The sequence below is a fragment of the Gracilinanus agilis genome, chromosome 3 (genome assembly GCF_016433145.1).
Source record: "Gracilinanus agilis isolate LMUSP501 chromosome 3, AgileGrace, whole genome shotgun sequence".
In the NCBI taxonomy this organism is placed as follows: domain Eukaryota; kingdom Metazoa; phylum Chordata; class Mammalia; order Didelphimorphia; family Didelphidae; genus Gracilinanus; species Gracilinanus agilis.
Genome location: NC_058132.1, coordinates 29,880,475 through 29,891,447, shown reverse-complemented (window position 1 = coordinate 29,891,447; position 10,973 = coordinate 29,880,475). Strand labels below are relative to the sequence as shown.

At 51.0% G+C, this 10,973-nt stretch overlaps 1 protein-coding gene across 1 annotated transcript in view; it reads right to left on the bottom strand.

The window, feature by feature from the left end:
* LOC123243044 (tyrosine-protein phosphatase non-receptor type 11-like) overlaps window positions 1-10,973 on the bottom strand; it is a 36,449-nt gene that overhangs the window by 10,417 nt on the left and 15,059 nt on the right. The window contains exons 2-3 of the mRNA XM_044671215.1: window positions 7,636-7,758; window positions 3,900-4,094 (exon numbers count right to left, since the gene is read on the bottom strand). Coding sequence (XP_044527150.1) covers window positions 3,900-4,094; window positions 7,636-7,758 — 318 coding nt within the window. The remainder of the gene's footprint in view (window positions 1-3,899; window positions 4,095-7,635; window positions 7,759-10,973) is intronic.

Sequence of the window (10,973 nt, the reverse complement as noted above, 5' to 3'; positions counted from 1 at the left end):
ATGGAGAGGGAGAGCAAGAGCCAGAGAAGGGGAGGAGGGAGAGAGATAGAAAGAAGGAAGGGAGGGAGGAGAAAGGGAGAAAAAGAGAGAAAGGAAGGATGGAAAGAGAAGAATGGAGAGAGAAGGAGAGACAGATGGAAAGAGAAAGGAAGGATGGAGGCAGAAAGAGAAGGAGAGAGATGGGGAGGGAGAGAGAGGGAGACACAGAGAAAAAGAGGATGGAGAGAAATGGAAAGAGAGAAGGAAGGAAGGAGAAGGGGAAAGAGAGAAAAAGAAAGGATGGAAAGAGATGGAAAGAGAGAAGAATAGAGGGAGGAGAGACAGATGGAAAGAGAAAAGAAGGATGGAGGGAAAAAGAGATGGAGAGAGAGAAACAGAGAAAGAGACAGAAACAGAGACAGAGAGATACTGCAGGCAGGAAGACCAATGTGGAAGCAAATGGGAGAGGGGTCAAGGAGCCGAACGAGGGCGTGGCCATATGAGCAGAGAAGTCAGATGCCAGAGATACTGTCACGGCACGATGTGGAGAGACAGCTTATTGGTTATGAGGGGGTTTGGGGAAGAGGAAAGAGTCCGGGTGGCTGAGGTGTGGAGTCTCAGTAGTGCTGGCATGACCAGTAGGCAGTGAGCTGGGCGAGACAGCCAGAGTCATCTGTGTCAAGATCATAATTAAACTACAGGAGCAGATAAAATCAAGAAAGGTCATGGGGGAAAAGAGAAGTGGGCCCAGGACAGCACCTTGAGAGACACCCATAGAGAGGGGGTCTGGACCCAGATGAGGAGGAGAGCCAGTGGGAGCAAGAGCTTCTTCTAGTCTGGCTGGGAACTGGAGGAGCCACACGGGCTGGTGGCTGGTGGGGCTGCTGAGGAGTCTGGTTGTTGTTTTAAGGATGGAGGCCTGGGAGTGTTTGTAAGCAGCCAGGAAGGAGTCAGTAGATAAGGAGAGATGGAAGATGAAAGGCAGAGGATACGAACGGCGATGAGATCAAGGAACGAGGAGGGAGGAAGGGCTTGGCAAGGAGAAGGGCCACTTCTCTGTCAGAGACCGCAAGGGAAGAGAGAGTAGGGGGTGACAGAGGGGGAGCTGGAGGTATGGAACTGGGGAGAAGAGGAAGGTCACGATGGCTGCTCTTTATTCTGGGGCAAATCCTCTGTCCCCTAAGGAGAAGAGCTGAGAAGAGAAGAGGCCTGGAACAGGCATGTTGTGAGGAGTGAGAGAGAGAGAAAGAGCCAAAGAGGGAAGAACCGAAGGAGGGGCCTAAAGCAGGCCTGGTCAGCACCCTGCTGTGACTAACTTGGACAAGAGACATGGACATGTGAGGGGGAACAGAGAAAGTAGACAGAGGGTGGGGGTCCCGTGAGGGCTGGATCCGAAACTTCATTTGACGCCCACCACCTCCCAAGGCAGTCCGTTTTATTCTTAGATATGGTTCAAATATGGCCTCAGGCACTTACTAACTGTGTGGCCCTGGACAAGTCACTTCACCCTGTTTGCTTCCGTTTCCTTATCTGAAGAAGGAAATGGCAAAACACTCCAGGAACTTTACTAAGAAAACTCTGCCTCAGTTTCTTCTTCTATAAAATAAGCTGAAGAAGGAATGGCAAATGAGTCTAGTAGCTTTACCAAGAGAACTCTGTCTGCCTCAGTTTCTTCTTCTGTAAAATAAGCTCTCTCTCTCTCTCTCTCTCTCTCACACACACACACACACACACACACACACACAGACCCCTCTTCACTCCAGTTTATTAATGTCTTTCCCAGGACTAAACCGGATCCTCCCCCAGCCATCATTCGACCAGGGCAGGAGGCCGGGAGCCTGTCACATCCCTGGTTGTGGATGCCGTCCCTCCCTGAATGACCACATTAAGGAAAGCGTTGTCTGCAGAAGGAGGCAGGAAGACACTTGAACGTGGGTACCCTGGAGATAAATGATAACCACTCGAAGGAGGCTGTAATAGTGGCAACAGATGTCCGCCTGTGTCCGCTGTGAGAGTGGATGATGGGTAGAATGTGCCCACTCCATCCTCTCCCTCCCACCCCTGGCTGCTGTTACCAAGATTCGCCTGTCAGGGCTGGCTGGGGCTTTAGGGATCATGGGGTGGAGACCCAGAGAGAAAGGGATTTGCCCAAGGCCGGCTCAGAAGCTGAGGAAGGGCTGGGACTAACGCCCAGGTTTTCTGGGCCCTTCCTACTCCAGACTAGAGAACCAGGACCCCCGAAGTGTTCTTCCACTGCCCCTCCCCTGTTATTGCTCCCACTGAGGGGAAGAATGGGGTGGAGCTCCAGAGAGGGTTACGGAGGCTTTCCAGGAGCCTAGAACAAACACTAGGCAAAAAGTTGAGACCTGAATTCAAATCCTAATGATACTTTCTAGCTGTTCAACCACAGGTGATTCACTTAGCCTCTGAGACTCAGTTTTTCCATCTGTAAAACGGGGACAAGAGACAGTACAATATAATGGATGGAGTATTGGACTTAGAGTCAGAAAATGGGTTCAGATCTCTTGCTGTGACACTCACTGGCTGGGTGCCTCCAGGCAAGTCCCTTGGCCCCTCTGAGCCTGAGGCAATTCCCTAAGTTTTCACATGGAGATGGGTGCCATTCTGGGTGAGGGTTCCCACACCCACAAGATGATGTATTGATGTAAAAATAATAATGCTATTTGCCGTACCTTCCCCACAGGCCTATAAACTGCCCAGCAGTAGAGAAACCCAAGCTATTATTTATAACTCCGGTCCCCAGAGCAGCAGAAGGAGGCCCTGGGGTGGGAGGGAGAGGGCAGGAGGAAGGGGGAAGGGGGTTGAGCTGGAGGAAGTGAGATTTGGCCAAGGAGCCTCTCTGGGTTTCCCTTGCCAAGGCCTCCCCTTCTGATTGGCATGGAAATGCTTCTGGGTGGGAAGGATGACCGGGGAGACTGGACCAAAGGGTTCTAGAGTAGGGAAGGAAGGGTCACTCTGGGTCACGGAAATGACTCCAGACCAGAGAACCAGGGCATTCTTGGTCCCAAAGTGTTCTTCCACTGCCCCCACAGAGGGGAGAATGGGGTGGAGCTCCAGAGAGGGTTACAGCCAATTACTGAGCTAGAAGGAGAACCAGAAAGGAGACCCCCCTCGCCCCCTGCCCACCCAGTTCCTCATTCTAACACAGTGACTTGCTTCTTTGTGTCCATTCTGTCTGTGCAGCCTCCATCCACCTAAATCCGCGGTGGCAGGTAGGTAAGTGGGGTAGAGAGTCTGGCGGAGTCTGGCGGAGTCTGAAGTCCCCCTCACTGGGGCTAAGGCCACCCACTGGACTCCTAATTGTCCCTCTTGGGGTCTAATCTCAATCTTTCTTGCAGCCCAGTCATGCCCCATCCCTGGACAGCTATCCAGCCTGGCAGAGTCAAAAGATCTAGGCTTGGATTGAGGAGAGGTCTGGGTTCAGATCCTGCCTTAGAAGTTGCCAGAATAAAGATGATCCACAGTATTCCCCTCATGGAGTTGTTGTAAGGCATTATACAAGAATATTGTATGTTGTGATCCAGAAGCACTAAACACATTTCACTTTTGGGGGGGACATTTGGGGAGGGGTCTGGTCCTGTGATCCCCATCAGAGTGGGGAGCTCTCAGTCTGGAAATTTCCTTCACTGATATATAGCAGCAACTAATCTGTAACTTAGACTAAAATCATGTTGGGCACTGTTCAGGGTCACGTAATATCACCAGGAAGGATTAAAAGTAGGATTTGAATCCGGGTCATCCCAAAGCCATGGTTGACCCATCACCATCATCTTCCTCATCATCATCCCTGGGATAAGTTAGAAAGCAGCCCTGCCTCGCCCCTCTGGGAGTCCCTCTCCAGGCATGGAGATGAGGAGGCAGAGGGGCCTTGAATGTTACACCAAGCATTTGGGGCTCACCTCTCGGAAGTTGGGTCTTGGCAGTTGAGTGGGTATCTGAGCTCGATGACATCCCCATTCTTCTCCCGCAGCAGGCCATGCTGTTCTGTGTAGTACTGTACCAACTCAGCCAGTGTGGCAAACTTCTCACCCCCATACAGGTCATAGTAGTCCCCCGAGTTCTGGATTTTAATGTGGGTCACCTCCTCGTTCCTCCTGCAGAGAGTAAGGTCACGGTCAAGGCTCTTAGGGGGAGAACTCAGAGTAGAAGGCAATCCCTAGTTTAGTCTGGGGCCCAATGTTCATCCTCCTGGTTATACAGCCATCTCCTGCCTCCAAGCACTTCCCCTGGCAGTGCCTGTTGCCTGGGATGCCCTCCCTCCTTATCTCTGCCTCCAGGATTCCTTTGAGACTCAGCTACAATCCTACCTTCCACAGGAAGCCTTTCCTGATCCTTCTTCATTCCAGTGCCTTCCTTCTGTTCACTATTTCCCATTTATCATGTAGATACCCTGTTTGTATGGAATGATTTGTATGCTGTCTCTCTCATTAGCCTGGAAGCCCCTTGAGAGAAAGAACTGTTTTCTTTTGCTTCTTTTTGTGTGCCCAGCACATAGTAGGTGCTTAACAACATTTACTGATTGACTTTATCTTTGTATCTTTCTCTTTTATATGCTTAACACATAGTAGGTACTTATTAACATTTACTGATTGATTTTATCTTTTTATCTTTTCTTTTGTATCTTTGTATCTTTCTCTTTTATGTGCTTGACACATAGTAGGTACTTAGCAAATGTTTGTCAACTGACTCACTGTACAGAAAAGGGCTCCTGTTTAATCACAGAGGAAGGGAAGTCTGCAGGACTGATGGCTGCCAGACTGTGGACCCAGGATGAAAATCCAAACAGCCATCTCCAAGCTTCCTAAGAGACTGCCAGCAGAAAGGGTTATAGGGTTCCCAAGTTTAGAACTGGAAATGAAGCTCATCAAGTCCAACCCTGTCTTTTTAGAGAGGGGGAAACTGAGGCACAGAGGTTAAATTACTTGGCCAGGGTCACATAGGGATCTGGGGATATCTGGGGCAAGATTTAAATTCAGGTCTTCCAGGGTCTATCCATTTTGCCACCAAGGGAGTGTCATTTTTCCTCTCTGTTTAGTAACCCCAAAGAAGTTGTTCTGAGAGCCTTCCTCATCCTCCATTTCTCCAGATGTATCAGGATAGAGCACTGGACTTGGAGTAAAGAAGACAACTTGAGTTCAAATATTGCTTTAGGACTTTACTAGCAGTGTGACCCTGGACAAGTTATTTTCTCTGATCACCAGTCTCTTCATCTATAAAATGGGGATGAAAAAAGCAGCTCCCTCACAGGACTAAAATGATCATCAAATAAGATAGTACCCAAAATACTTTCCCATTGGGTTATTTTTCTTTTTTGGAGAATTAAAAGGATTTTATTAAATATATGTCAAGGAAGAGGCAGCTAGGTGGCTCAGTGGATAGGAATGAGAGATGGGAGGTCCTGGGTTCAAATCTAGCCTCAGATACTTCCTGGCTAAGTGGCCCTGGATAAGTCACTTAACTTCCATTGCCTAGCCCTTACAATATACAATATAGATTTTTTTCAATATATATTTTTTAAAACCCTCACCTTCCATCTTGGAGTCAATATTGTATATTGGCTCCAAGGCAGAAGAGCGGTAAGGGTAGGCAATGGGGGTCAAGTGACTTGCCCAGGGTCACACAGCTGGGAAGTGTCTGAGGCCAGATTTGAACCTAGGACCTCCCATCTCTAGGCCTGGTTCTCCATCCACTGAGCAACCCAGCTGCCCCCTATATAGATTCTAAGATGGAAGGTGATGGTGATTTTTTTTTTTAAGTGTGTCAAGGCAGCAACACATTGGGGCGGCTCGCCTAGGATCAGCCAGGATTGAGCCGGCATTTGTTGATAACTTTCGTAATGAGATAAAGACAATTTTGCATCTCAGTCTCTCCCCACGAGAGCAAGTCCAAGACTCTGCAGATCTTAAAGCTCTCTTTGGATGTCAGCTCTCATTTCCCAAATCTCCGACCCCAGGCTGGGGGAAGTTAATCATCTAACTTCAGTGGAGATCTCTGAAAGACTTGGAGATTCTTCTGGTGTCTCATTCTCCAACACACACACACACACACACACACACACACACCTCTCCATTACTCGGTCCAGCCTATACAGCTCAGGTAACAACTGCTTTCTTGGGTGGGAAATCCCAGGGTGATTCTCTCCAGTTTCCTAGTCTTCCTCCCCTCCTCCTCCTCCCCCAACACAATGCTCTTGTTCAAGGAGACCACCCCTCCCCCAAACTTCAACCCCCTCCCAAAGGGCTCCCCAGGCAGACAATCAAGACCATTGATGTGTCCAAGCCCCTGGGGAGGCCAGGCTGGCCCAGGCCCTCCCCTCTTCGCTTCCCAACCCAGCTCACAGACACACACAAAGAACATGGGTCACTGCTGGGAAGGGAACACAGAAAAACTCAAGCCCAGAGAAAATGGAGCTGAGGAAGGGGGAAAGGCCCCCCCTCGCCTCCTGCTATCAGCCTCTCCTCTCCTCTGGGCCTGGCAGGCAGAACTCTTGCTCTCCTGATGTACCCCCTCCCCAAACAAGGCAGGGGAGGGGGCTTCTCCAGCTAGGGGACGGGCCTCAGAGATTCCTAGAGGAGAAGCTGTGGGCGGGGAGGCCAGACTAGAAGGGCCTCATTTCCTCCAGGTCCCCCTCACCTTGATCTAAGGGGACGAGGTCTGGTCCCGACATAACAGAGCTAGTTGAGCCTCCTGACCCTCACTACCACACCGACCCTGCCCATGTCTAGGGGGAGCCAGAGGAGGGACGTGGGAGTCTGGGGTGGGGGAGACCCTGAGCAGTTTGGCTCAGGAAGGGACCTCTCGGCGTACACTATCCCTCCTCTCTCTTCTCTCAGTAGGCTGGGGAGTGCAGGGGGCCCTTTTCTCAGGTCTTAAAGCCCCCATCCGGTAAGGTTTCGGAGCCAAAGGCCCCATAGCGACTGCTCCGGGTCTTATGGCTTGGCGTGGCCCTCAGCCCTAAGGGCACTGCTTTCCCCAGAGTCAGATCTTTTTTCCAGTAACCTTGGGACAGAGAAGCATCCTCCCCTCCCACGCAGCCCCTGCTCCAAGGCTCTGGCCGCATCTCCTGGACACACATGTAAATATTTGGATCCTCCAGGAGCCGTAGACCCCTATTGGCACGCAATCTGCCTACAGCTGAAGAGATGGGGGTTGGGGGAAGGGGACTCTGTCATTCGCCTCGGTTTGGGCTTTTGCTAGAGAGAAAGAGGGAACCCTCCACAAGGCCCCCTGACTGAGTGATTCCCACCCCTAATCTGGTCTCTTACACCTTAGAACCCTGCCTCCCTGGGGGGCAGTCAGGTGGCTTAGTGGTTTGATAGCCAAGCCTAGACAGGAGGTTTGAAGTTCAAATTTGACCTCGGAGACACTTCCTAGCTGTGTGACCCTGGATAAGTCACTTCACTCCCATTGCCTAGTCCTTACTGCTCTTTTGCTTTGATACCAAAACATAGAATTGATTCTAAGATAGAAGGTAACATAAATAAATAAATAAACAAACAAACAAACAAACAAACGAATGAATGAATGAATGAATGAATAAATAAATAAAAGAAAGCTGCCTCCCCATCTGAGAAAGTGAAGCTCATCCCCCTTCCTCCCGTCCTCCCACTCCCACAGGGCCCCAGGCATCCCTACCTGACGGAGAGGGTAAAGTCCCCAGGGTTGCTCTTGCTGGGCCGGGCCAGAAAGCTGCCATGGACGCCTCGGGTGAGAAGGAGCTTCTCAGCCTCCAGCCCACTGATGTTGGGGTGAAACCACCTGAGGAAGTAAGAGATGGAGCACAGAGTCAGTCTTGCCAAGCCTGGGCCCCACTGGGGCCACGGGAGCCTGTTCTTCTAGCAAACGGGATGGCCCAGCATCCGGGGATCAGGTCACCCCCAATACCTAGCTGGGTCCTGAGGGGCCTCCCATTACCCCTGACACACACAGGGACCTGAGTGAGCTCACCAAGTCCCCCCAACACATGCCTGGATAGTCACGACCCCCTCATGGCCCCCCAGAACACATCAGGACATTCGCTGACCCCCTCATTGCCCCAAACATGCATTGAGAATCGACGTGCCCCCAGGAACTCTGCCCTCCATATACCCAGACACGCTGCCCCCAGCCCCATGGCACCTGGAGGCTGACTTCCCTTTCCCCACTCCCACAGCCCCCAGACACCTGCAAGAAGAGGCCCCTTGCTTTGCTCCCAGATGCTCTATTCACAATGTCCCCAGGGGGGAGGACACCCTCTGGTCCCACAGACAAAGAGCGTAACAGCCCCCCCACCCACCACCACCCCCCCCCCCCGGCATAACTCTCAGCCTTTCTTGCACCGCGGCCCCTCCGGCAGTCTGAAGAAGCCTCGGTTTCCGTCCCAGAATCCATTTGCAAACCCACCCAATCCACGATCACCAAGGCGGCCAACTAGAGCGAGGCCATTCTCCGGGGCGGGGGGGGGGGTCCCCATTTCAGAAGTCCTGCTTTGGGCAATCTTTCCGTGGGCCTTTCTAGACACAACCCGGCAGAAAGCGAGGCACGTGGTATGGTCAGACATTTCAGTTGTGTCCGACTCATTTGGGCTTTCTTGGCAGAAATGGTTCGCCTTCTCCAGCTCGTTTTTCAGATGAGGAAATTGAGGCCAACAGAGTGAAGTGACTTGTCCAGAGTCACAAAGCTAGTGTCTGGGGCCACATTTGAACCCAGGACCTCCCATCTCTAGACCTGGCTCTCTACCCACTGAGACGCCTCACAGCCCCCTTAATATGCTTTTTTTTTTTTTTTAAACCCTTGTACTTCAGTGTATTGTCTCATAGGTGGAAGATTGGTAAGGGTGGGCAATGGGGGTCAAGTGACTTGCCCAGGGTCACACAGCTGGGAAGTGTCTTGAGGCCACATTTGAACCCAGGATCTCCTGTCTCTAGGCCTGACTCTCAATCCACTGAGCTACCCAGCTGCCCCCCCCCTTAATATGCTTTTGACACATCTATGTTGCTCGCCTCAAAAAAGAACATAATAATTTTTGTCTTTTTAGCCCCGGCACCTAGAACAGATTGTGGCACGAGGTAAGTAATTAATCATAAATGCTGAACTGAATTCTGGGGGAGAAAAAAAAAGAACATAAGCTGCTTGAGGGCAAGGACTTGTTTTGTTTTTTAACTTTGTAACCCCCATAGCTAGCCCAGGGCCTGGCACAGAGCTCGCCACCCCTCTAGCCCGCGAGCCCTCCAGGGCTGTCCTTACAACACTGTAACCTCCGTGTGAACACGGGAATTTGGGGGAACGACAACCCTCCGGGGGCTGGGATGAACAGGAACTCTCAGCATCTGTTTGGGTCTAGCATGAGGGAAAATAATAAACACCGGCCCCCGGGCGCCCAGCACTTTAGACGGAGCTGGAAAGTCTTCAAGGGAAGGGAATTTACACGCCATGGAGGCCCCAAACCCCAGGATTTAGACTGGAGACCATCGAGTCCAACTTCTGCCCGTATAAGAATAACAATAACAATTTATATAGCACTACCAAGCTTGCAAAGCATTCCATTACTAGCTCATTTGATTTTCGCAATAATCTGGGTAGGTAGCTAGGTAGGCTCTAATATTAATTCTACTTTGCAGATGAGGAAACTGAGGCAGAGAAAAAATTAAGTGATTAGCCCAGGGTCTCCCGCACTATTGTGTGGTCTTCCTGTCTCTATATACGCTGAGCAACTCAGACGTCTCAGAGATTTAAGTGATGAAAAGGATTTCGCAGGCCACTGAGTCCAACCCTCTTCTACAGATGAGGGAAACTGAGATGTGGGGAAATTCAGTGACTCGCCCAAGGTCACACAGCTATTATGTGTGAGGCAGGATTTAAACTCAAGTCTTCCTGCCTCTGTGTCTAGCACTCCTTACACCGAATGACCAGTTGTCTCACGCTGATTTAGAGATGAAAAGGACATGTACTTTTATAAGCGAGGGAAACTGAGCCTCGGGGAAATCCAGTGGTTTGCCCAAAGTCACAAAGGCGGTAAACCAAAGGGTCCGGATTCGAGCCCGGGTCCTTGAGATTCCAAATCCAGTGGTCCTTCCTTTGTACCCACCGAGGAAACTGCTAAGCATGGGGGTCTGGGTTTATGGGAAGATCAATGGTAGGAGATTGAATTCTGGCCTAGGCTGCATTCTAGCTAGACACTCCCCAAAGGAGGAGGAGAGCTTCAGTGATCTCCAAGGTCCTTTACAGTCCAGAATCGACAATCTTGTGATCTGCCCACCTGCCTGCCTGGGCACGGTGTGTCACAAAGGGAAATGCCTGGCAAAACCCCACCCTAAGAATGAATTAGCTGGAGCCGAGGCTGGGACCCCGACTGGGTTGGGAAGGGCTCCTCTGAGCTCTCCTTTTGCAGGGGATGATGGGAGTCACAGAGGTCTTAGCTCAGATTGGGATGGATGGGCTCTTTCACTAGAAACACTGCAGAGAGAATGGGCCCTACCAACCCCTCCCTCCTAGAACTAGGGCTCTGCCCACCGTTAGAGGCCAGGACAGCTACGGGCATGGGAAGTTCCCTGGAAGGCACCATGGAGAGCATCTGGGCCAACGGCCTCATTTTACAGCTGAGAAACTGAGACTCAGAAAAAAGTCACAGGATTCCAGGTCTCAAGCTGAAAGGGGCCTCAGAGGCCAAGTTTGCCCACTGCCTCAGATGAGGAAACTGAGGCCGATGGGGAGCAATGTGACTTGCCAAGGCAGTAAGTGTCAGGGTTCAAACCCAAGTCTTCTGACTTCACATCAGTACTCTTGACCATATTCCAGAGGAAGATGAGAAGACGGAGAGAGGAGGGAGAAAGAGAGAGACAGGAAGAAGCAGAGGGGAACGAGAGGGACAGACAGACACAAAGAATGTCCAGCAGAAATAGAGAGAGAGATGAGAGAAAGACACACATGAAGAAAAAATAGGAAAGAGAGGAAGGGAGGTGGGAGGGGGGGGAGACAGACAGAGAAAAGTGAGA